The 26,520-nt window shown below is 46.7% G+C and overlaps 1 protein-coding gene across 3 annotated transcripts; it reads left to right on the top strand.

Annotated features, from left to right (window-relative positions):
• Nucleotides 1-5,496: 5,496 nt before the first annotated feature.
• Nucleotides 5,497-23,969, top strand: HEPACAM (hepatic and glial cell adhesion molecule; the record flags this gene model as incomplete). 3 transcript variants are annotated; one of them, XM_081239575.1, is made up of 7 exons in its annotated part: nucleotides 5,497-5,746; nucleotides 20,426-20,767; nucleotides 21,444-21,725; nucleotides 22,017-22,116; nucleotides 22,655-22,728; nucleotides 23,031-23,101; nucleotides 23,664-23,969. In XM_081239575.1, the coding sequence occupies 7 exons, from the start codon at nucleotides 5,662-5,664 to the stop codon at nucleotides 23,967-23,969; spliced, it is 1,260 nt and encodes a 419-aa protein (XP_081095701.1). The 3 variants fall into 3 exon arrangements, with proteins under 3 accessions (XP_081095701.1, XP_081095699.1, XP_081095700.1); XM_081239573.1 differs by having other exon boundaries at nucleotides 5,662-5,746; nucleotides 22,017-22,110; nucleotides 22,655-22,884; XM_081239574.1 differs by having other exon boundaries at nucleotides 5,662-5,746; nucleotides 22,017-22,110.
• Nucleotides 23,970-26,520: the final 2,551 nt, after the last annotated feature.

A 26,520-nucleotide genomic window follows, 5' to 3' on the forward strand; every position in this document is an offset into this window, starting at 1 on the left:
TCCTTTCTGGCAAACTGAACTGATGGTAGGGACAGCTCTGGCACCGTTCACATATAGGTTTATGGAACAAAGAATTGAAAATAACTTCAGCAACAAGAGAGGGCACCAGGAGTGGGCAGAGAGGTCCACCTTACATCCTGGGGCTTAGTCAGAGGGTGGGTGCTGGGGGTAAAAGGTTAGACCAGGATTTGGACTTCCAACTGATGACCCAGAGAGGTGGTCGGGAGCCTCAGCTTTGATAGCAACTAACCTGGGTTTCTAATCCAGGTTCTGCCACTCAGTAACTATATGACCTCAGCAAACTGCTAACTTCTTGAAGTTTTAGTCTCTCTTTGTAAAATGAGGTGATAATATCTACTGAAAAGGAGGTACTGGGAGAATTAAATGAACAAATAGATACAAAGTGCCTGACAGTAGGAGTAGCTTACACACACACACACACACACACACACACACACACACACACACTTTGAGAGCAGTTAGAGAAGGGGAGAAGGTTTGGACGGGATACCTTACTGCAAGGTCACCCAGAAATCTGGGGAATTAACTTCTCCTTACCCCGGAGAAGCAGCCTTCAACGCATATCTGATGGCAGTTTGTGGATAAATATCCCAGCTCCCTTGCCCCTTGGGTGGGATAATTCTGAGGCTTATTCTTCAATTTCCCACAGGATTAAGCTCTAGCTGTCCACGGTAGTAAATTGCTTGATGTGCAACCTTCATTGGCTTCCTTCCCTTCCATGTCTCATTCCCCCAATATCCTTCCTGGTTTTGCGGGGATCACCTTTCAAATAAACTATTTAGCTTCTTGTCTTGGAGTCTGCCTCTGGGGGAACCCTGACTAAGATACCAATATTTCTCCAAATTTCTGAAGGCCTAAGTTCTCAGCACTGTCTCTGACTCCAAACTCCTGCTTCACCTGAATTAGTCCCTTTAGAGATGATTTCACTGTTCTATATGTGCTGTCCTCCTGCCCACCTTGTTGATCCAGACCTGGAACTCCGTCCTTTGTCTCAGTGTGTAAACACACACACACACACACACACACACATGTATTAGTTTTCTATGCTGCATAACTAATTGCCACAAATTTAGCAGCTTAAAGCAACATACATTTATTTTTTTTACAGTTTCTGTGGGTCAGGTACAGCTTAGCTGGATTTTCTGCTCAAGGTTTCATCAGACTTCAGTTAAGGTGTCAGCTGGTTTGCAGTCCTTTCTGAAGCTCAAGGTCATCTTCCAAGCTCATGTAGTCATGGGAAGAATTCAGTTCCTTGTGCCTGTAGTACTGAGGTTCCTATTTTCTTGCCAGCTATTAGCTGAGGGTACCAGCATTTCCTTGCCACGAGGCTGTTTCACAACAGAGGAGTTGACTTCTTCAGAGTCAGCAGCACCACCTCTCTCTGGTCTGCTAAGTCTTGTATAACATAATCTAACCAAGGGAGTGGCTCTCCTATCACCTTTGCCATACTCTATCAGCTAGAAGCACACACACACATACTGCAATTTGTGTACAGTAAACTTTTCTTAGAGTTTTGAAGAAGACAGAGGAGAAAGGGTTTTACAGTGTAACAATGCAAGTTGGTCTTCAGTTGTTTTCAGCTCCCTGCCCCTTGTTGCTTCCTCACCCCGACCCCTCACGTCTCTCCTCCCTGCTCTTTCTCCATCCCCAAGTCCAGTTTGTTTCTATTGCACAGGGGTTTATCTGTTTGTGTCTTGACGCTTTTTGCTTCAGGCCTTACCTTCCACTCCATGTGGCATATCTAGATATTTTTCTTGCTAAAGACAATTTACTCTATAAGAGGAATTTGGGTGCCATTTGTTAGATTACTTTTCATTCTGCTACCAAAGATTAATTACAATTTAGTGGAGGAGACAGATTTGAGTCAATTAATAACAGGACGTGAATGAAGGGAAGGAGGGGGAGGGTGCTAAATATAAAAATCACCACTGATGTTATGGTATTAGCAAGGACCAAACCTCTCCAGTAGTATCCGTGCCAGAGCATTCTTCCTGCAGCCTGGAGACAAGAGAAGAGGCCAAGTGGGCAGGGACATTCTTAAATCTAATGGTAGGGTTACTAAAGCCTACTTATATATACATCATTCACGTGTGTGTGTGTTGAGGGAGGTTTCCATTCTGAGCTGCAGGGCCACTGCCTGGGTGCTCAGCATAGCGGCCTGAGTATGGCAGGCCAGGGCTGCCATGGGTGTGGGGGAGGGGAGGGTCGGAATCCCAGAGCCCCAGAGCGGGTGCCAAATGAGAGTGGCCTGAAGCACCTGTGTGCAGCCGGAGGGCCAAGAGAACCGGGCCGAGCTGCTCAGAAGAGGACGATGCCCGCGGAAATGCATCTGTTGAAGTGCTCAGTGGAGGAAAGGGCACGGGCCTTGGATGCGGTCAGTCAAGCGGTGTGTCTACACATTGCTTAATAGCCATGTTATGCAGAGCTCAGAGCTCCTCCCTGGGAGGAGACACATAAGAATGAATAATTACAGCCCCTGCCCTGGAGAGCCTCCCAGGCTAATGAGGAGGTAGCCACAGTAACCATGTTTTCTGATCCCAAGGGGGACAACCCTCTTCAAAGCTAAAGAAAAACATAATATATATAATCAGGATATCCGTACCAAAAGAAAAAAACGAAAGACAAAAAAGCAAAAACCCCAGTCTGAATCATCAACAATTAGCTGGAACAGACACACCCACAGGGAAAAACACAAGGAATGCATGCAAGGATAAAACAAGGTCAGCTCAGACAGGTGAGATCACGGGTATGTGTTGTGTGTGAGACTAAGTTGGCTGGGCTGTTACCTTATGTTTCTGTCACCCATTGCCTATTGGATCAGTGGCCCCCCTCAAAGTGAATCCCAGTTACTTCTGGGAATTCCCAAAGGGGTGCCACACGTGTGCTCACACATCGCTCTGTCACCTGCAGTTGCTGTTTGGTGCCCTCCCCGCTGTCGTTCCTCCAGCCCGGCTCCCCTCACAGTTACCCTTCACTCCACCAGCTGCTAGAGAAGTCCCCCTGCCCCCCACAAGTTCTCGCCCATTCAATAGTCAGTGACTGTCTGCTGAGCACCTACTATGTGCCCCGCCCTGTGTTACACAGTAGGGCTACAGAGGCCAATAAGACACAGTCCCTCAATCAAAGAACTCTCTGTTCTTTTTTTTTTTTTTTTTTAACTCTCTGTTCTTGAGATGAGAAAAGCACAGAAGCAGATGATATACGCCTCTGTAGGGCTACTCATCTTAAAACACCTGAAGCAGGACTGCGGAATTGCTCCTCATACACTCAGATGTGAAAAGGCACCGTGGTGCCTTTGTGCCTTTGCAGCTGTCGGGGTCTCCCATGTGAGCCTCCCACCCCCGCCACCCAGGGCAGCAGAGGAAAACCAAAAGTCAGTCCATCCTGGTAAACTCAGTCTAACCCAACCACCTGAACGTTCACTTGAGGTAGCTCAGTCTCTGCTTGGATCAGTCTTTCCAGTTTCTTCCCCAAACCCAGCTCTTCTCTGAGAAGGGTTAGGGTGAGCATAGGTGGTGTGGCTTAGAGGTCCTTGTGGCAACGGGGGAGATGGTGTCCGGGGACCTGTGTGGCCTTCTCAGGACTCCCACTGGTCTCTGCACGAGTCTAGGTTGCTCTCTGGTCTGAGGGGCAGTTGGTGGTCCAGCTATCACCTGCACAGTGCGGCCTCTTTGCTCCCTGTTCTGCCCTCTATTGGTGCTTTACCCTCCAGCACCTCTGGGTCCCCTCAAGGGAACATGTGGCCACTTTGGGGCACTTTCGTATTCTGCGTGGGTGTAAGGAGCCTAAGGTTCATCCCTGGAGGGGACGTGGAGAACTTAGATCCTGCCCAGGTCTCCCTCTATCACAGTGCTCTTTCCACAGTCCTTCAGGATGAAAAAGACAGAGTTCAGGCTTTCTATTTCCTGAACATCATATCCTTTTACCTCAGACAATAAGCCTCTGGACCTAACCATCACAGGCAAAAGAGGCCATTTGTCTACAACTATAGAAGAACGCTATGATCTGGTCCACAGCCTGCTCTGTGATACATCAAAGGAACAGATAAAAGAAATTAAAATATCCTTCTGTACCTTACAAACACTGGCTTTCAAGCCTTTCGTCTTGCTACTGACTCTAAAATACTATTTTCGATGTCAGAAGCTGAATATTGCCTTTCTCTTTTTCATTGTATTCATGCTGAAACACCATTAGCTCTACCAGAGGCAGACAAGCGCCTTGAGCTGTGTAGGAAAAAGTCACAACCATAAAGATGCAAAAGGAAAAAAATCTGACTTGTGTATTTCAGAATATTTTTTGGAGTTCCTCTGTGAAGTTCAAAAGCAATGCTTCCCACCTCTTCTCCCCATCCTTTGGCTCAGATGGACCATACACTCAATCTTCAGTTCTAGAAACCTGGCTTACACAAGCTGTCTCCAGTATGTAAAAAGAATACTTTAGGAGATAGCTACTGCATTTACAAAACTAAGGTCAGCGTCAGAGACAGTCAAGAGGGGAAGTTGTAAACTTTGGTCTCACCAAGATATAAAGATCCCTAAAGGAATGGAAAAGAAGAAGAGGCAGTTTTTTCTTAAAGTTTAAAATATCACCTCTCCAACGAAGAATTTTCTAGGCACTCTACCGTACTAAATCTTCATCAGTCCTCTCAACAATTTCCATAAGGAAGCTACTGTTTTCCCCCCTTTTACAGATGTGAAATTGGAGAATTAACAAGGTTGCACACCCATCCCCAGATCACACAGTTAGCAAGCATACATTCCACTGATGCCCCTCAGGAGAGGATGTGGACGTGGTAATGAAGGGTCAGGGTAGAGCTAGGGTGTCTCTCTTCATCATGCCTCAAGACTTGAGGAAACGGCTGGGCTGTAGCTGGTGACAGAACCCCAGGCCCTTGGGCTATTACCTTCATCTTTGTTCTGACATGTTCTAGGAAATGGGCTGGAGGCTAGGGAATGAGCAGAGTAGCTTCTGGAGAAAGGTTCCCAGCATCTATGTGATTCTATGATAGGAGAGAGAAGCCCAAGCAGCACCAGGACAGGTATGAAAATAATAGAATTCAAGCCATATTCCAATCTTCTTTCTTTGGGGTGGAACAGGAGTTTTCCATTTCTTCAGCAGTTTCTGGAATCTCTCATTCCCCAGCTTTTGAAAAGCTCCTCTCCCTCCATTTTCAGAGTTTATTGGAGGTGTGTCCCTGGCGCACACCCTCCTTTGCAGGAACAGGGAGCGTGAGGTGGAGACAGGACAGGTTGGGACACACAAGGTCCAATTTAGTGTGTGTCCCAGCCCAGTCCCTTCAATGAGCCCAAATCCTCATCTCCCCCTGACAGTGGGGCTCAGCGCAGGTGAACAAAGAGCTGCTAGGCTGCTGGGACCCATCAGACTGAACCCTGTGCTGGAGATTATCTCCCAAGCAGATACTCTCCTCCGAACCCGGGATGTAGGGCTTTGAAACTAGAAAATGCCAGGTCTGAAAGAGAGGAAAGAACAAGTCCAGCAACACACAGAGCTCTGTGTATTCAGAGGGAACTTGGCAGGGTTGTGTTCGGGCAGAGAAACTCCGAGTGGTACAAAGGGACGTGCCCAGAGTGGAGAAATCATGCTAATTGTGTGCACCAGAGCTGGAGAACGCCACCCAAAATGAAGAGAGAAAGGGAAGCCCTGTCCAGAGCCTTCAGTGCCCTGCGCCTCACTCCTTTTCTCTACCTGCTTCTGATCCAGACAGGTAGGAGACCAGAGGGTAAGACAGGGTCTAGAGAAGGGACCCGGGGCTTTCAAAGGAGAGGGAGGGGAGAGCTGAGGGCCAGAATGCCTTTGGGGCGGGAGGAGGGGAGAATGCTCAGCCACCGTGGGAAGCGTCTCAGTGAATTCAGGCATTCGTGTTGAATGTATTTCTTCATTCTGTATGCCTCCTGCCCGGCCCCTGCCCCCCATCCCCCAAAGCCTGCATGACTTTGCAGCTCCCACAGCATTCCGTACATTAGATGGAGGGCAATGAGCCGTTTCTGATGGGATGTCTTGTTGGCGTGGGCCAGTCCGGCATTCTTTCCAAGGGACTATGGTGGGCCTTGAAGGGGTGGGGAAATCTTGGTTTTGTGTCTCCCCAGCCGCCACCCTGGCTTCTCTGAGTATAAAATAACAAGGGAGATGAAAGAAGCTTTGGAGATAATAAGCCTCCTGGTTTGGGAGAGTAACACCAATCTATGCATAACACACACGCCATAGACACCTACCTCCCCCTACCAGCTTCTTGGAGAAATGATCTTATTTGAAATACACATGCTTATGTGCGCACACGCAGGCGCGCACACACACACTATTCCAGAGAGCCTAGGAATTCACAATTTAGTGGGGCAAATAAGATGCAGAGATCATTTTAATAAAATGCAGAAACTACTATGAGTCAGAGAGGCAGAGGGTTCCAAGAATCAGAGAGAGGTCACCTACCCCATCAGGAAGCTGGTGCTGGTGGTACAGGATGGGAGTGGGGGAATATCAGGGGAGGTTTCCTGGGAATGTCTGCACTGAATTTTAAAAGATGAGAAAAACAGATAGGTGTGGGAGTGAGCATTAGAGTTGGGAAAATGGGCCAAGGTCAACAGCTTGAAATGGTATCACATGTTAGGAGCAGCCCAGTCAGTTACCGCTGCTGGAGAAGAAAGTGTGGATGGAGTTAGGTGAGACTGGTAAACTCTGCTAAGGAAATTGTAATATAGTTTGCAAACAATGGGAGCGGGGGAGGACATTGAATGGTTTTTAATCTGGGAACAAGCAGGGCCAGAGTATAGCTCAGATCCCTCACTCTGCAGTGAGGTGTTGGAGGTGAAACTGTAGGCAAGCAAGATAGGGAAGGAAGCCTGTATCCATTTGCTGGAACCACAGACTGGGTGGCTTCAATAGCAGAAATGTATTGTCTCACAGTTCTGGAGAATAAAAGTTCAAGATCAAGGTGCTGGCAAGGCTGTGCTCCCTCTGAAGGCCCTAGGGAAGGTTCTGTTCCAGTGCTCTCTGCTGGCTTCTGGGAGTTCCTTGGCTGTGACAGATAACTTTAATCTTCACATGGCATTCTCCCTGTGCTTGTGTGTATATCCAAATTTCTCCTTTTTAAAAGGACACCAGTCATCTTCGATTAGAGGCCCACCCCACTCCAGCATGACCTCATTTTAGCTTATTACCTTGGCAATGACCACACTGCAAAATAAGGTCACATTCTGAGATACTTGGGGTTAGGACTTCAAGATATGAATTTTAGGGGACACAAGTCAAACCATAGCGAGGCTATTGCAATAGTTCAGGAGAGAAGTGACCTGGGCTGGAATTAGAATAAAGAGAGGGGGAGTGAGGGATGTTGAGATAATATTTTGGAGGGAAAGTCAGGACCTAGTGATTTATAGGAAGTGAAACAATCTAGAGAAGGAGGTAGGGCTTCTGTGTGAAACCATAAATTTAAAAAATGGGGCAAGGTTGGGAGATATGATAACTAGTGTTTCTCATGTTGAGGTTGAAATGCCTATGAGTCATGTGTGGGAAAATGTTGAATAACCTAAAGCTGGAGGGTTGGAGGGAAGTATTTGGAAACTGTCAGCCAAGAGGTGAGATTTAAAACAAGGAGAATGAATAAATATTACCTTGGAGGAGAAAATGAGCTAAATATGGAACATTGAGGAACCCCAAGATTTGCAGAGGAAGGCAGAGAATAAAGCCCACTGAGGAGCCCCAGAAGGAACAATCAGAGACACAGAGGGAGACCTGGGAGACTGTGGTATCTATAAAGTGAAGGGAGTTGGGAGTTTCCCAGACAATCATCATCAAATGTATCAAGGAGCCCAGTATAATAAGGACCTGAAAGAGCCCATTAAAGAGCCAATTAAAAGGTTACCATTAGGGACTTAACTGGTGGCACAGTGGTTAAGAATCCGTCTGCCAATGCAGGGGTACACGGGTTCGAGCCCTGGTCCAGAAAGGTCCCAAATGCCACGGAGCAACTAAGCCCATGCACCACAACTACTGAGCCCATGTGCCACAACTACTGAAGTCCTTGCGCCTAGAGCCCGTGCTCCGCAACAAGAGAAGCCACTGCAATGAGAAGCCTGCGCACCGCAACGAAGAGTAGCCCCCGCTCTCCGCAACTAGAGAAAGCCCACGTGCAGCAACGAAGCAATAAATAGATAAATAAATTTATTTTTTTAAAAAAAGAGGTTACCATTAGCCTTGTTGAGAGCGGTCTCAGTGGAAATTACAATGAGTTGAGGAAATGAGAGCTGAGGGTATGGAGGCAGTGAATTGGGAATAGGAAATGCACAATGAATTATACAAATCAGAGATGTTCCCGAAGCTCTTTCAGGTCATCATATGGTAAAGAAAAAAATATATAGAAAGATCTTGTCAGTCAGTGTGATTAGGCAAAAAAAAAAAGGTGACAAAGGATCTCCTGTGAGGGAAAATGGAACTTAATAATTATTATATAACAAGGGACTTCCTTGGCGGTCCAGCGGTTAAGACTCCGTGCTTCCACTGCAGGGGGCATGGGTTCGATCACTGGTCAAGGAACTAAGATCAGGCATGCCACGTGGCTCGGCCAAAAAAAAAAAAAAAAAGGTATAACAAAAAAGTTCTAAAGATAAACTATGCTAATAAGATATTAGTTACAATCTATGACAGGTAAGACTTGGTAAGTGCAGGGTCAGGCCATTGTACTGCTGTGGACTCAAGAGCAATAAAGAGCTGAGATTCTATAAGGAATTTCTGCCATCCTCAATCTATGAGGAAAGTGTCAGCTTCTGTGACAAATAAATTCCAAAATTTAAGGCCTCCTGGCATTAACCATGGAGTAGTCAGTGCCGTTTCAGGCTAGGCCTGGAATGAGGAAAGACTGTTCCATGAGGTTTTTCAGGCACCAAGCTGATGGAGCGCTATCAACTTTGACATGTGTTTCCAATGGTCAGTCTGAGATTTATCTTCATTTCTTTTAGGTAGAGTATTAAAAAAAAAGGAGGGAGGTTTTTCTAAATCAGCCTATAAAAGGTGTCTACAACTTTTGCTAGTATTATTGACTAGAAATCAGTAGTATCATAATTAATTGCAAGGGAGGCTGGGAAATGTATTTTTAAGATTGGCACTAAAAGGGGGGCTGGACCACGTGGCCCTGGCTCCCAGAGATTTACCTTAATCCCTTGCCATACTCCCTTATGACAGCAATCACCAAACTAGCCTCAGGCAAGTAACGCTTAGTACTCTGAACCTAATATGGCCTAATGAGGCTTTCCTAAATTCATCACAGCCCTATTCCTGGAACATTCAAACAAGGCTTTTCTAGAGGCTAGGATACTATTTACAGACATAAACACAGCATGCCATAAATCTAGATAATCTGATTTGCAAGATGTTACTCTCTGGGATCCTAGAGTTAGCGCATCCTCTACGGACCCAATAGCAGGAAGTCCTTTGCCTGGTTTCCACCCTTTTAGTCCTAAGATCACCTTCACATCGTAGGTGCTGTCTTTTTTTTTTTTAATTGCAATTGAAAATTACATACAGGAACATGCATTTTGCATAAGGATACAGTTTTATGAACCTTTATGAAGTGAACAGACCCATTTAATCAGCCCCCAAGACCAAGAAAAAGAACATTTCAGCACCTCGGAAGCACCCCCATTCTATTTCTGTTACTATTGCCTTCCCTCCAGGGTCACAGAGGTGTCCTAACTTCTAATATGGATTAATTTTGCATGTCTTTGAACTTCATAAAAATGGAATTATATGTATGCATTCTTTTATGCCTGGCTTCTTTCAATGAGCACCAAATTTGTAAGATTCATGCATTTTGTTGTTAAAATTATAACTTGTTTGGTCTCAGTGCTGTAGAATATTCCATTGTATGAATTTACCACAATTTACCTATTGAACTTTGATAGACACTTTGGTTGTTTACAGTTTGGGCCTTTATGCATAGAGTTGTTAAAACATTCTAGTAGATGTCTTTTGGTGAACAGATATACCCAGGAGTAGAATTTGCTGAGTTATACGTGTGTGGTTAGACTTAGTAGACATAGCCAGAGTTTTCAAAAGTGGTTGTATCAAGCTACATGGTTGTATCAATCTACATTCCCACCAGCAGTGATTGAGAGTTCCAGATGTTCCATATATTCACCAATAATTGAATCTTCTCGTTTTCATTTTAGCTATCCTAGTATGAGGTGGCATCAAATTATGGTTTAAAATTGCATTTCTTTTAAAAAAAATTTTTTTAAATTTATTTCTTTTTGGTTGTGTTGGGTCTTTGTTGCTGCGCGCAGGCTTCTCTAGTTGCAGTGAGCGGGGGCTACTCTTCGTTGCGGTACGCGGGCTTCTCATTGCGGTGGCTTTTCTTGTTGCGGAGCTCGGGCTCTAGGCACGTGGGCTTCAGTAGTTGTGGTTCACGGGCTCTAGGGTGCAGGCTCAGTAGCTGTGGCACACGGGCTTAGTTGCTCCGCAGCATGTGGGATCTTCCTGAACCAGGGCTGGAACCTGTGTCCCCTGCATTGGCAGGCATATTCTTAACCACTGCGCCACCAGGGAAATTGCATTTCTATGATGATTAATGAAGTTGTGTCTTGTTCATATATTTATTAGCCATTTGGAAATCCTTTTATGTGAGGTACCTGTTCCAAGTCTTTTGCCCACTTTCTACTGAGTTTCCTGGATTTTGTTAAAGTACTAATTTGTAGGAATTTAAAATATATATGTTGGATATGAGTTTTTATAGGATATATGTATTACAAATATCTCTCACTGTACAGCTTGCCTTTTCACTCTCTTAATGGTGTCTTTTGATGAACAGAAGCTCTTAACTTTATTGTGTCCAGTGTATCATTTTCTTCTTTTATGGGTACCACTTTTCTGTCCTGTCAAAAAAATCTGTGTCTGCCCTCAAGTCATGGAGATATTATGCTATGTTTTCTTTCTAAAACATTATTTTTCCTTTCGCACTCTAGGTAGATCTACAATCTACCTAGAATTGCTATTTGTGTGAGATGTGAGATAGGGATCAATATTCTTTTTTTTTCCCTATGTGGCCCAGCACTGTTTATTAAAAAGAAAAAAAAATTCTTTCTCCACTTCACTGCAGTGTCACCTGTGTCATAAGTCAAGCAATCAGGGAGTTCCCTGGCGGTCCAGTGGTTAGGACTCCATGCCCTACTGCAGGGGGCATGGGTTCGATCCCTGGTCAGGAACTAAGATCCCACAAGCCTAGCAGCCAAAAAAAAAAAAGTCAAGCTATCATGTTTAAGTCTGTTTTTGGACTCTCTATTCTGTTCCATTGATCTATTTGTCTATCCTTGTGCCAATACCACAAAGTAAACCTCGTGGGATTTTGATTGGCATTGTATTAAGTTTATAAGTCAGCTTGGGAGATATGACAGCTTAACAATAATGATTATTCCAATCCAAAACATGGTAAATCTCTGTGTGTCAGCTTAACACTTATTAGCTAGGTACACATTACTGAACGCCTACACTCTGTACAGTGTAGAAAAAAAGCTATCCTTCTCTTCCTGGATCCCAAGGGCCTTCTTCACCATTTCCATTTCCTGGTTTTCTCTTATATTCCTGAGTGATTGACACTTAAGATGATTTCACACTTTTGTAGGCCTCAACGTGGTAACAGCATAAGAAAACAATACAATAACCCCAACAGTGAAGGCCCTATACAGTAGGGACTGAGGAGGGTGGTTGTTTTCTCAGAGCCTTTAATATCCTTTATTGTTAATTCATTAAGAAAAACATTAAAAATGAAAAGTGGAAAGCAATATTTTTTCCTCTTCGAAAACCACGCTGTGTGCCCTTGGGTTACCGTATGCAGTTCTGGTTACCACACCTCAAAAAAATAATAGAGCTGGAGAAAGCCCAAATAAGGGTATCTATACTAGCCAAAGGGAAAGAGGAACTTCCTTGTGGAGACACATCCAAACAAAACAAAAAGCCCTTCAGATAAAAAGGGATTTAACTGCAGTCAGTGTTATCAGAGTGTATAGATTAGGTGTAACACGTTTCCCACTATCTCATTGATACTTTTAAAAGGTAAATTGAAGGCAAATACTGGTAAAAGAAAACCTTTGCCCAGCAAAAATGATCACATGAAAATGAGTAGATGATGGTTTCTTTAAAGGAAGAGGCTATTAAGGGATCCCAAGGCTACTGGTAGGTACCTTCTTTTTTATTTTAGCATTTTATTTTTATTTTTATTTTATTTTATTTTTTATACAGCAGATTCTTATTAGTCATCAATTTAATACACATCAGTGCATACATGTCAATCCCAATCTCCCAATTCATCCCACCCCCCCACCGCTTTCCCCCCTTGGTGTCCATACATTTGTTCTCTACATCTGTGTCTCCACTTCTGCCCTGCAAACCGGTTCATCTGTACCATTTTTCTAGGTTCCACATACATGCATTAATATACGATATTTGTTTTTCTCTTTCTGACTTACTTCACTCTGTATGACAGTCTCTAGATCCATCCATGTCTTCTTTCTCCATTTGTCTGTCGATGAGCATTTAGGTTGCTTCCAAGACCTGGCTATTGTAAACAGTGCTGCAATGAACATGGGGTGCATGTGTCTTTTTGAATTATGGTTTTGTCTGGGTATATGCCCAGTAGTGGGATTGCTGGGTCATATGGTAATTCTATTTTTAGTTTTTTAAGGAACCTCCATACTGTTCTCCATAGTGGCTGTATCAATTTACATTCCCACCAACAGTGCAAGAGGGTTCCCTTTTCTCCACACCCTCTCCAGCAGTTGTTGTTTGTAGCTTTTCTGATGATGCCCATTCTAACTGGTGTGAGGTGATACCTCATTGCAGTTTTGATCTGCATTTCTCTAATAATTAGTGGTGCTGAGCAGCTTTTCATGTGCTTCTTGGCCATCTGTATGTCTTCTTTGGAGAAAGGTCTATTTAGGTCTTCTGCCCATTTTTGGATTTGTTTGTTTGTTTTTTTAATATTGAACTGCATGAGCTGTTTATATATTTTGGAGATTAATCCTTTGTCCGTTGATTCATTTGCAAATACTTTTTCCCATTCTGAGGGTTGTCTTTTTGTCTTGTTTATGGTTTCCTTTGCTGTGCAAAAGCTTTGAAGTTTCATTAGGTTCCATTTGCTTATTTTTGTTTTTATTTCCAGTACTCTAGGAGGTGGATCCAAAAAGATCTTGCTGTGATTTATGTCAAAGAGTGTTATTCCTATGTTTTCCTCTAAGAGTTTTATAGTGTCCGGTCTTACATTTAGGTCTCTAATCCATTTTGAGTTTATTTTTGTATATGGTGTTAGGGAGTGTTCTAATTTCATTCTTTTATGTGTAGTTGTCCAGTTTTCCCAGCACTACTTATTGAATAGACTGTCTTATCTCCACTGTATATCCTTGCCTCCTTTGTCATAGATTAGTTGACCATAGGTGCGTGGCTTTATCTCTGGGCTTTCTATCTTGTTCCATTGATGTATGTTTCTGTTTTTGTGCCAGTACCATATTGTCTTGATTACGGTAGCTTTGTAGTATAGTCTGAAGTCAGGGAGTCTGATTCCTCCAGCTCCGTTTTTTTCCCTCAAGACTACTTTGGCTATTCGGGGTCTTTTTTGTCTCCATACAAATTTTAAGATTTTTTTGTTCTAGTTCTGTAAAAACTGCCATTGGTAATTTGATAGGGATTGCATTGAATCTGTAGATTGCTTTGGGTAGTATAGTCATTTTCAAAATATTGATTCTTCCAATCCAAGAACATGGTATATCTCTCCATCTGCTGGTATCATCTTTAATTTCTTTCATCAGTGTCTTATAGCTTTCTGCATACAGGTCTTTTGTCTCCCTAGGTAGGTTTATTCCTAGGTGTTTTATTCTTTTTGTTGCAGTGGTAAATGGGAGTGTTTCCTTAATTTCTCTTTCAGATTTTTCATCATTAGTGTATAGGAATGCAAGAGATTTCTGTGCATTAATTTGGTATCCTGCAACTTTACCAAATTCATTGATTAGCTCTAGTAGTTTTCTGGTGGCATCTTTAGGATTCTCTATGTATAGTATCATGTCATCTGCAAACAGTGACAGTTTTACTTCTTCTTTTCCAATTTGTATTCCTTTTATTACTTTTTCTTCTCTGATTGCAATGGCTAGGACTTCCAAAACTATGTTGAATGATAATGGTGAGAATGGACATCCTTGCCTTGTTCCTGATCTTAGAGGAAATGCTTTCAGTTTTTCACCATTGAGAATGATGTTTGCTGTGCCTTTGTTGTATGTGGCCTTTATTATGTTGAGGTAGGTTCCCTCTATGCCTACTTCCTGGAGAGTTTTTATAATAAACAGGTGTTGAATTTTGTCAAAAGCTTTTTCTGCATCTATTGAGATGATCATATGGTTTTTATTCTTCAATTTGTTAATATGGTGTATCACATTCATTGATTGCATATATTGAAGAATCCTTGCATCCCTGGGATAAATCCCACTTGATCATGGTGTATGATCCTTTTAATGTGTTGTTGGATTCTGTTTGCTAGTACTTTGTTGAGGATTTTTGCATCTATATTCATCAGTGATATTGGTCTGTAATTTTCTTTTTTTGTAGTATCTTTGTCTGGTTTTGGTATCAGGGTGATGGTGGCCTCATAGAATGAGTTTGGGAGTGTTCCTTCCTCTGCAATTTTTTGGAAGAGTTTGAGAAGGGTGGGTGTTATCTCTTCTCTAAATGTTTGATAGAATTCACCTGTGAAGCCATCTGGTCCTGGACTTTTGTTTGTTGGAAGTATTTTAATCACAGTTTCCATTTCATTACTTGTGATTGGTATGTTCGTATTTTCTATTTCTTCCTGGTTCAGTCTTGGAAGGTTATACCTTTCTGAGAATTTGTCCATTTCTTCCAGGTTGTCCATTTTATTGGCATACAGTTGCTTGTAGTAGTCTCTTAGGATGCTTTGTATTTCTGTGGTGTCTGTTGTAACTTCTCCTTTTTCATTTCTAATTTTACTGATTTTAGTTCTCTCCCTCTTTTTCTTGATGAGTCTGGCTAATGGTTTATCAATTTTGTTTATCTTCTCAAAGAACCAGCTTTTAGTTTTATTGATCTCTGCTATTGTTTTCTTTTTTTCTATTTCATTTATTTCTGCTCTGATCTTTATGATTTCTTTCCTTCTGCTAACTTTGGGTTTTGTTTGTTTTTCTTTCTCTAGTTCCTTTAGGTGTAAGGTTAGATTGTGTATTTGAGGTTTTTCTTGTTTCTTGAGGTAGGCTTGTATAGCTATAAACTTCCCTCTTAGAACTGCTTTTGTTGCATCCCATAGGTTTTGGATTGTCATGTTTTCATTGTCATTTGTCTCTAGTCCTTTCTCTCTTTCTTCTCCTTCTGGGACCCCTATAATGCGAACGTTGTTGCATTTCATGTTGTCCCAGAGGTCTCTTAGGCTGTCTTCATTTCTTTTCATTCTTTTTTCTTTATTCTGTTCCGCAGCCATGAATTCCACTATTCTGTCTTCCAGGCCACTTATCCGTTCTTCTGCCTCAGTTATTCTGCTATTGATCCCTTCTAGTGTATTTTTCATTTCAGTTATTGTATTGTTCACCTCTGTTTGCTTGTTCTTTAATTCTTCTAAGTCTTTGTTAAACATTTCTTGCCTCTTCTTGATCTTTGCCTCTGTTCTTTTTCCAAGGTCCTGGATCATCTTCACTGTCATTATTCTGAATTCTTTTTCTGGAAGGTTGCCTATCTCCACTTCATTTAGTTGTTTTTCTGGGGTTTTATCTTGTTCCTCCATCTGGTACATAGCCTTCTGCCTTTTCATCTTGTCTATCTTTCTGTGAATGTGGTTTTTGTACTACAGGCTGCAGGATTGTAGTTCTTCTTGCTTCTGCTGTCTGCCCTCTGGTGGTTGAGCCTATCTAAGAGGGTTGTGCACGTTTCCTGATGGGAGGGACTGGTGGTGGGTAGAGCTGACTGTTGCTCTGGTGGGCAGAGCTCAGTAAAACTTTAATCCACTTGACTGTTGTTGGGTGGGGCTGGGTACCCTCCCTGTTGGTTGTCTGGCCTGAGGCAACCCAACACTGAAGCCTACCTGGGCTCTTTGGTGGGGCTAATGGCAGTCTCTGGGAGGGCTCATGCCAAGGAGTACTTCCCAGAACTTCTGCTGCCAGTGTCCTTATCCCCACGGTGAGCCACAGCCACCCCCACCTCTGCAGGAGACCGTCCAACACTAGCAGGTAGGTCTGGTTCAGTCTCCCCTGGTGTCACTGTTCCTTCCCCTGGGTCCCGATGTGCACACTACTTTGTGTGTGCCCTCCAAGAGTGGAGTCTCTGTTTCCCCCAGTCCTGTCGAAGTCCTGCAATCAAATCCCACTAGCCTTCAAAGTCTGATTCTCTAGGAATTCCTCCTCCCGTTGCCGGACCCTCAGGTTGAGAAGCCTGACGTGGGGCTCAGAACCTTCACTCCAGTAGGTGGACTTCTGTGGTATAAGTGTTCTCCAGTTTGTGAGTCACCCACCCAGCAGTTATGGGATTTGATTTTACTGTGATTGCGCCCCTCCTACCATCTCATTGTGGCTTCTCCTTTGTCTTTGGATGTGGGGTATCTTTTTTTGGTGAGTTCCAGTGTCTTCCTGTCGATGATTGTCCAGCAGCTAGTTGTGATTCTGGTGTTCTCGCAAGAGGGAGTGAGAGCACGTCCTTCTACTCCGCCATCTTTGTTCCAATCGGTTCTGGAGGCTGAAGTTCAAGATCAAGATGCTAGTAGAGCTGGTTTCTTCAGAAGAAAGAATAGACTTTCTTCTGAAGTCTTTCTTCTTGGCTACCTTCTCTTTGTGTGTTCACTTGGTGTTCCCTCGGCACCTGTGCACCCTTGGTGTCTCTTCGGTACATTCTTATATTTTAAAGTTTGACATTCCTTGGTGTCACCACAGGTCAAAATCCTACTTGACGAGGGCCACCTACCTGATCCGGTATGGCTGTTTAAATTGATAGGGACGTCTTGCTGCGAGGTCAGTTTCCTTTTTTTCCGGCCTCCAGCGGGAAGAGCAACTTTCTACATAATGATGCCTCAGAGACTTGAGGACAATGATTAAGTTAATCGTTTCTCAAGGTTGAATAGTCCCAGTCCCTTTTATTTGCACTGTTAGCCATTTCCTCACTTCTGTGTCCTGCTTTGGCACCTGTCCCAGTTCTCTGTGTCCCTTGAAAGTTGTGGGACCCTGAACTTAAAAGCAACTCCGATTTTGGCGCGAGTTTTGGGAACCAGTGTCTGCTCAGCACAAACGCTTTCTTTGTCAGCTTCTGAGAAAGACTGCTCCCTCCACTCTGAACATACCTCCATACATCCCTATGACTCATGGGCAGGCCCTGTTCACAGGCATCCACCTAGAAGAGGGTGAGGCCCAGGGCAATCCACATGCTGTAGCTTCTCCAATGTTTTTATCCAGAAGAATCAAGTTTAAATTGGTAGAAAGTGGGACTTCTCTGACGGTCCTGTGGTTAGGACTCTGTGCTTCCAATGCAGGGGTCACAGGTTCGATCCCTGGTCGGGGAACTAAGATCCCACATGCTGCGTGGTGTGGTCAAAATAAATAAATAAATAAATAGGTAGAAAGAGCTGACTTGAAGGGGGAAAGACATCACAAAAGCACTAGCAGGACCTTCTATGGGATGCAAGAGAGTGGACGCTGGGGAAACTCAGGGAGGGCCAGAGAAGACAGAAGGGGGGAGGAGAATCCCTTCCACTTTTTCTTGGGGCCGGGACTGTCACTGTCCAGCCTCCAGGAGGGAGGAAAGGGGAACCTCAGTGCTTGGGGTTGCTAAACCTCAGGATGGCTCTGCATATATCACTCTCATGTGCCAACCCCACTGCTTCAGACTGGGTCCTGAGGAAGGGGGGTAGATGTGCCCACCCTGGCCTTTAATGAAGCTCAGTGAATTTTTTCAGGGTCACCTCAAGTCACACACACCAAACCCTATTTGCCTATTCAGGGAAATTTGAAAGCTTGTGTTTCTAAATCAAAGCAAGCCTGGGACCTAGCAGATGCAAGGCAGGAAATCCCATCTAAATTATCACAGAAACTTAAAGCTGGAGAAATCTTAAGGATCATGTAGCCAAACAATTTCAGCCTGATACACAGAGCCATAAGGATTCTTAGCAGCACCCCAAGGTATTGGGGAGGACAGGGCTCTGGTCCTCACCACCTCTTTGGCCAAATCAGGTGAACTAGAACTAAATTTCATTTCTTTTCAGTTTCTATAAGGTTTTGTGGGAACAAAAATACCTTTTTTAAAAAAATTTATTTATTTACTTATTTATTTACTTTTTGTGGTACGCGGGCCTCTCACTGTTGTGGCCTCTCCCGTTGCGGGGCACAGGCTCCGGACGCTCAGGCTCAGCAGCCATGGCTCACGGGCCCAGCCACTCCGCAGCATGTGGGATCTTCCCGGACCGGGGCAAGAAGCCATGTCCCCTGCATCGTCAGGTGGACTCTCAACCACTGCGCCACCAGGGAAGCCCCCAAAATACCTTTAATTAAAAAAATTTGAAAATAGTTGATTTTGTCCATTCTAACTCCTGCCAATTGAGACTCCTCTCAGTAACAAGTATGTAATATTCATACATATGGTGGCTTTCATCATTAAAGTAGTCTCTTCCATGCTTAAGGTTTTATGATTGTAACATCCTTGACAGGTGATGGATCATAGAATGCCAGGGTGGAGAAGGCCCCTAGAGATCATCTGGTCCCACCACCTCACTATTCAGAGGAGGAAATGGAAGCACAGACAGGTGAAAGAAAAGTCAATTGGCCTTTCCTTGACCACTTCCAAAGATGATGAGCTCATTACTTAACAATGCATTTGCTCCCAAAATGGACTGGATATGTTTTCAAATTAAATTTGCTTCAATCTCCACAACTAGCCTTTTAGTTCCATTGCCTCCTGGTTTGGTCTGGGTCCTCGAGGTACAAGGAGAGGAATAGGGGTTGGAAAGGTACAGCTCACCTTCCCCAAATCTACACTGCAGCAGTAGCAGAGTGGGAAACAGGGGTGAGAAAGAAGGAGGGAACTTCAGAGGCAATGACAGTCAAAGGGAGCAGCTGGGGGTGCAGAGGAACAGAGAACCTGACATGTATGTGTCTATTCAGCTAAACTCAGCCCTGTTCCTAGCTGACATCCTCTCCAGAAGACCCCTCCCGCAGGTGGCTGTATTGCTCTGCAAGGCCAGGTGCAAGGCCAACGAGCAGCATCTGTTCAGGCCCCAAAGTTCCTAAGAGATCTCTGAAATGTGAGATGTGTCTCTGGATGGGGCTGCCATTGGACAAGATGGTAAAATCCCAGAACTAACTACAGGGCTGGAACAAACCATGAGACCATCTCGTTACCACTCATTTGGCCTGTGGGAAATCTGAGCTCTGAACAGATAAGCAACTTCTCCGAGGTCCTAAGTCAACAATAGGGCCCCGATCTCTGATGCTCACTCCTGTGTTCTCTCCCCTACACCACAGTAACTGACATACGTATCGTGCTTTTGCACTGTGAACTGGATAAGACACTTGCTCTTGTTATCGTTGTCATCCTTATTTTCTAAAAGAGAAGAGTGAGGCCTAGAAGGATGAGTCGCCCAAATTCTCACAGCCAGTAAGCAGTGGAGCCCAATCTTACAAGGTCTTCTGACTCCAAGCTCTTTGCTTGACCTGTCCCAAATCCCTCTTCCATAGGGGATGCAAATTGGGCTGGAGTTTGGGTGAATTTCCAGGACTGTTCTGCCCTGGGCCAGGCCTAGTATGATGCTACGTGCAGCTGGCGCAAGGATAGGGGAGGCTCTTGGCATGACCGGAGAGTTGTCCAGTTGTCCTCAGGCCCCTAAACTTGCCCTTTACTGGCGCTGTCTCATGACACCTTCCTTTCTTTGGGAATCTACATGTCCATGCTTTCTCCATCCCCCACTCTCCCAATGCCCAATTAAGGAGAAAATCTGACAAGTTCATTCTGAGGTCTAATGACCTATAAGTTGCAGGGGGTAGGGATGTTTGTCAGTTTTGCTCACTGATATATCCTGGGGACATAGAACAGTGTCTGGCACATGGGAAGTCTCAATACATATTTCCATAAATGGGCCACATAAGGTATGGGTTACCTGGAATCTTCCTCAAGAGGAAGGCAATAGGGAAAACTGCCAGAGGCAGAGGCAAAGGTCCAGATTGAAGAAGGATTGAGGGCAAAGGGATGGGTGTGAGGGATGACAGGGGAGCGGAGGGGCCAGAGCTACAGTCGAAGGGTGAGAAGGAAGGACTGACAGGGAGTGAAGGGTCCAGAAGGGTGAGGCATGGAGAGACCAGAGGACTCGAAGATGGGAGTGAGGTTAGGAGCCAGGGCCTGATGCTGCCCTCACCTCATGGGTCTCTGTTCACAGAGCCCCTGGAGGGGGTGAACATCACCAGCCCGGTGCGCCTGATCCATGGCACAGTGGGGAAGGCGGCCCTGCTTTCTGTGCAGTACAGCAGCACCAGCAGTGACAAACCCGTTGTCAAGTGGCAGCTGAAGCGGGACAAGCCAGTGACCGTGGTTCAGTCCATCGGCACAGAGGTCATTGGTACCCTGCGGCCCGACTATCGAGACCGCATCCGCCTCTTTGAAAACGGCTCCCTGCTTCTCAGCGACCTGCAGCTGGCCGACGAGGGCACCTATGAGGTTGAGATCTCTATCACCGATGACACCTTCACTGGGGAGAAGACCATCAACCTCACTGTAGACGGTAAAGTCTCTGGCAGGGAAGGAGGCGGGACTGGTGACTGGGACTGGGGCCACGTCCACCCAATACATTAGCTAGACCCCAGGAAAACCCACACAAAAGCCGCTTGGGAGTGAGCCAACGGGAATGTTAGAGGTTGGCAGATAGGCCATAGCTAACACGTATACAGCGCTTACTATGTGCCAGAAACGACTGTAAGTGCTTTGCCTATATTGACTCACGTAATGCTCATAATAATCTAGGGATAGTTAATATCACGGACCCCATTTTGCAGATGAGGAAACTGGGGCATAAGTTCAGGCAGCTAGTAACTGGTAGAGCCAATATTTGAACCTATTTTGACCTAAGCTTAGCCCAACTAAAATATCTTCCAGCCTGGGTCAGTTTAAGACATCTTGGAAAGGTATTTGGGAAGAAGGGAAGGGAAGGTCCATGAGGGCAGGGACCATAGCTGTCTTGTTCAGCATTGCACTCCCCGTGCTCAGTATGTGCTCAATAAATAGTGGGTAAATAACTGAGTGAGTGGCTGTATGGATGGATGGGTGGATGGATGGTGGTAAAGAGCTGGAGTGATGATCTCTGAACACCGCAGACTGAGTTGGAAGGTAGGCAGTTAAGAAGGGGAAGGGAGATGCTTTTTGGCCTGTGGCTCACAGGCTCCTCCCACCCCCGGGCTCAGTGCCCATTTCGAGGCCCCAGGTGTTAGTGGCTTCGACCACGGTGCTGGAGCTCAGCGAGGCCTTTACCCTGAACTGCTCGCACGAGAATGGCACCAAGCCCAGCTACACATGGCTGAAGGACGGCAAGCCCCTCCTCAACGACTCGCGGATGCTCCTGTCCCCCGACCAAAAGGTGCTCACCATCAGCCGCGTGCTCATGGAGGACGACGACCTGTACAGCTGTGTGGTGGAGAACCCCATCAGCCAGGGCCGCAGCCTGCCCGTCAAGATCACTGTGTACAGTGAGTCTCCCGCTGCCCTCCCTTGGGACTCAAAGCCCTGAGAGGCAGGGGCCCATGAGAGGCTAAGGACATCCCCGACAGAGTGCCACTGGAGGGGGAGAGAGGCAGAGATGGGCCAGCTTTCCCTGGAGGACAGCCACGGGTAGGAAGTGAGCTCTGGGTAAGGTCCACCACTGGCCAGCCATGCTGCCTGGGGTTCCTCTTCTATTTCTTCGGCCGCAGGAAGCTCTCCTCACCACACCCCGTGCCCCTTCTGAAGTCTCTCCCACCTCTCTGCCTCTCTCTCCCTAGGAAGAAGCTCGCTCTACATAATCTTGTCCACAGGAGGCATCTTCCTCCTTGTGACCTTGGTGACAGTCTGTGCCTGCTGGAAACCATCCAAAAAGTCTGGGTAACTCTCCAAGTTCCTCTCCCTGAGCACCTGAATCCTTCAACCCATTCCAGCCCCGAGCTCTGTTCTTTCCTTTAAACGCCTTTCCTCCCAGGGCCCCACACCTCTTCCCAGGAGATCCATCTTACCACTGCATGTGTTGTATATGGAACCACATCCTGTGCTCACAACCCTGACAACCCCAGCACGATGAATACTGGTTTCACTTGCACGGCGCCTTTTGTGAGCCAGGCACTGTGTTTGTGGTTAGGGTGTTACCTTTAAATGTGATTATCTGCAGTTTACAGACAACGACCCGAGACGCAGATTAGTTAAATGACTAGCCCACAGTCACAATGCTAGGGACAGACTCAGGATGCAAACCTAGATGGGACGCATCCCAAAGCTCTGGACTTCTCCCCCTCCCACCGCACTCAGCCCGTCTTCCTGTTACAAGGCCTCGTTTATGGCCATCAGATCCCCCCTGTGTCCTCACCCCCAGAACTTCTCCTGCTCACACTCGACAGCTCTGTTCACAGGGTGCTGGGTTGATTTGCAGGAAGAAGAGGAAGCTGGAGAAGCAAAACTCCCTGGAATATATGGATCAGAATGATGACCGCCTGAAAGCAGAAGGTGAGCTCCCAGCCACACACTCACCCGTCCCATCTGCACTCAGATCAGTGAGCTGCTGGGAAAAGGCCGAAATGGGCGACAAGGAAGCCAGCTCTGCAGGGCCCCTTCCTGCATCAACTGCACGAAGGCTGCAGAGCAGGGAGAGGAGCAGCCAAGGTAGGATCTCAGGTATTCCGGACCCTTTGGTGGAGGCTGGCTTCCCGATGGCCTTAACTGGCCATCGGGAAGCAAAGAGTGCAGGTGCTGGCTGGTGGAAAGGGTTCCGTACCTGGGCCAGCCACCCCATTCTTTGCTCCGTGCAGCAGACACCCTCCCACGAAGCGGAGAGCAGGAGCGGAAGAACCCCATGGCACTCTACATCCTGAAGGACAAGGTAAGCAGCTTCGGGCTGGGTGCCCCACAAACTCTCCAACAGCCCCTACCATGTTCTGGTATTACATAGCCATACCATATTGATATACCTTTCTAGGACTCAGAATAACCCTGAGAAATATTTGTGTCATCCCCACTTTAGAGATGAGAAAAATAAGGCTGACAGGGTGAAATGACTTGCCCAGGATCAAACAAGTAAATCAGTGGCAAATCTAGGCTTCAAACCCAGGTCTTTGGACACTGTCTCGGGTGATTTCCCTACTATTCCATAACCAACTCTGTCCCACGCTGTCCAAGGCAGGTGGAAGGCGCAGAGTAAGTGGACAAAGTACTCAAACTAATGCATTTCAACATTTAATGAGCACCTATTATGTGCCAGGCACGACGCTAGGTGTCCTGTGTTGCAAGCAAAAACAGACCTACGCCTGCAGCCCTCCAGGCAGTCGGATTGTGGAGGGAACTATGTCCCCTCCACCTCGGTATTCCCAGCGCCCTGGAACAGCAGGCGCGCTCCCAGCCCTGGCCGGCTGTCCGCTGACCCCTCGCGGCACGTGTCCTTGCAGGACTCCCCGGAACCCGAGGAGAACCCCGCCCCAGAGCCTCGGAGCGCGACGGAGCCCGGTCCGCCCGGCTACTCCGTGTCGCCGGCCGTGCCGGGCCGCTCGCCGGGGCTGCCCAGCCGCTCTGCCCGCCGCTACCCGCGCTCTCCAGCGCGCTCCCCCGCCACGGGCCGGACGCACACGTCGCCGCCCCGGCCCCCGAGCTCGCCCGGCCGCTCGCGCAGCGCCTCGCGCACACTGCGGACTGCGGGCGGCGTGCACCTGATCCGCGAGCAAGACGAGGCCGGCGCGGTGGAGATCAGCGCCTGAGCCTCCTCGGGACCCCCCGGGGGGCGCCCGCGCACTGCTGCCCGCGGCCCGGGGGAAGGCAGGGCAGCTGGGCAGCAGCCCGCCAGGGGCGAGGGGCGAGGGGCGAGGGGCGAGGGGCTAGGGCAGAGGGGAGATGGAGGTCCTCACCTGGCGCTAGGGTTCCGGCGCGTGGACGATTGTGAGCATGCGCAGATGGGGGCACGCGGCGGGAAGGCGGAGGGTGGATCAGATGGTGAAACCGGGTTACGTTCGCTCCCGGCTCTTTAGTTGTGTTCTCAGTGGGTGTGGGTTGTGCCCTTTTAGGACCATATAGATTATTAAATTTACGGCCCAATCCCCGAGGGGCTTATGGAAACTAACATCAGTAACCTAACCCCCTTGACTGTTCTATGCCCTTCCTAGGGCACACTCACGCTTCCACCCATTCCCCTTCCCTCCGAACGAACTCCTGGTTCCTGGGGAACTTTTTTGGCAAGCCCAGATCAGAGAGGCCACTTGCCTCAAACGTACAACTGTCCTAAACTAAGGGGAAGTCCGATGCCCTTTACTGGGTGTACAGAGCGCTGTTCTGAGCATCCACCGAATCATTGTGAAGGCAGTACCTTGGAGCACCCTTCTCAGGCATATGGTACCTCGGTGCCTACCAGTTGGTGAAGGAGGAGCTCAAGGACAATACATTCCGTTGCCCCGCTAGCTACCGGGGTTCTAGCAAGAGCAAAGGATTCAAGCCTCCCACGCTTGGCCTCCTCCCAAAGCCTCCCTCAGTGGCGTGCCCGGCATTCTTTCCGTCTTTTCCGTCCCTGTTCCATGGCGAAGGGGCTTCTCACGCATTCTTCAGGCCCAGAAGGCTAGATCAAGTGAAGCTCTGTCTTTTGACCCCCCATACCTATGGCTTCTCCCTGGCTTTCTACAAAACAAGCCTTTCAAACAATCATTATCCCCCGGAAAGTTGTTGGGCTTCCTCCAGCTGTAAGAGGATGAAGTTCGACTCTCCCCAAAAATGGTAGGGGGAGGAGGAGGCTTATTGCTCCCCAGCATGTCTTGGAGACATGATGGAACCTTGGACTCTGGCCTCTCACCTGCCTTGCTCCCAGATGCTCAGGTCCCAGGAGACAGGACAAGGGCAGACTCCCCAGTCACACAAACAGCAGAATACCGAGAGGCTGGTCCACTGTGTAGGCGGGCCACGCCCATGCCGCCGCCTCTTGAACAGTTTGTAGGAACAGTAATCTACCGTGTGAAGAGAGAGGGCAATTAAAAAGCTGAAAGAGAAGAAGTCCCTCGCTGTGTTCTGACCTCTCTCCCCTGATGCCTCTAGTGCATCCCTGGTCCCTCCTTAACTTCCTCAGCCCCTGCTCTGACTCTGCACCATCCCACAGAGCGACTCTCAAGGTCCCTGTTCCCCACCACTCCACACTGGGGCCAGTTTTGTCCCAGCCCCAAGGGCAGCAACATTTCTCGTTGGTCCTCTCTGCTCTTACCTGGACGTCGTGCCCCTCCCAGCTCCCTGCCCCTGTGCACTTCTCCAGGCTCCTCGGAGCAGGTGTGCCTTTGCAGCTCCCCTTCCTTAGCCCGAACTGCTCCCCTCACTTCCCCAGGTGCCTCATCTAGAAGGAGATAATGCATGCAGGGGAAAGTTGCTCAGGCAGGTGGAAGATGCAGGACTTGGAGATGGGTACATGCTGGTCAGCCTTGAGAGGCAAGGGTGAAGATTAAGGTGAGATGCGGGCAAGTTGTATTCCAAACCCCGGTTCTGCATCCCTGAGGGGCTGGCTTCCCAGGCTCAAGCCAAATCTGCCTTAAATGGGGTGAGGGGGGAGTGGTTTTGTTTTTGTTTCATTCTGATCTTCATCTTTGTATTACTGGCATCTAGCAGAGTGCCTAGCACATACTGGATGCTCAACAAACTTTGGATGAAATGAAGTGACAACTTTATTCCACTTAATCAAGGAGAACAAACAAACAGCCCAGAACTACCAGTCATTTCCCTTTTCTCTTTTCTTCTCACATCCCTCCATCATCCTTCACCCTCTCTGGAAATCCCATATTGTCCATTCCAAAATCATCACTCATTCATTCATTCATTCATTTCTTCGGGTGTTCTTTCATTTATTCAACAAACATGTATTAATCTACCATGATCCGCCCTGTGCCAGACACGGGGGAAACAGCATAACTATGCCACGACCCCTACCAAAGAGAGTCTCGTGGAGGAAGACAGATAAGTAAACAGATTATTACAATACAGTGTGGAAAATGCAACGACAGGTAGATACAGGGTGCCGTAGAGGCATGTAAGAGCAGCATCTAACCCAGACTAGGGATCGTCAGCAAAGGTATCTTGGAAGAGAACAAGCCTGAACTTAGTCTTAGAAAGATTGATTAATCAGATGGGGCATGTGGGGGAGGATAAAAGGATACATATTCCAGGCAGAAGGAGCAGCATATATAAAAGCTTAGAAGTGTAAGATGAGTCCTGACTTCTTAGCACTCATAAAATGTGGATTACCCAAGGGCAAATGTTTACATTAGCACTGATGAAAGACCAGAC

Source organism: Mesoplodon bidens, assembly GCF_964165515.1.
Source record: "Mesoplodon bidens genome assembly, chromosome: 7".
Classification (NCBI taxonomy): Eukaryota; Metazoa; Chordata; class Mammalia; order Artiodactyla; family Ziphiidae; genus Mesoplodon; species Mesoplodon bidens.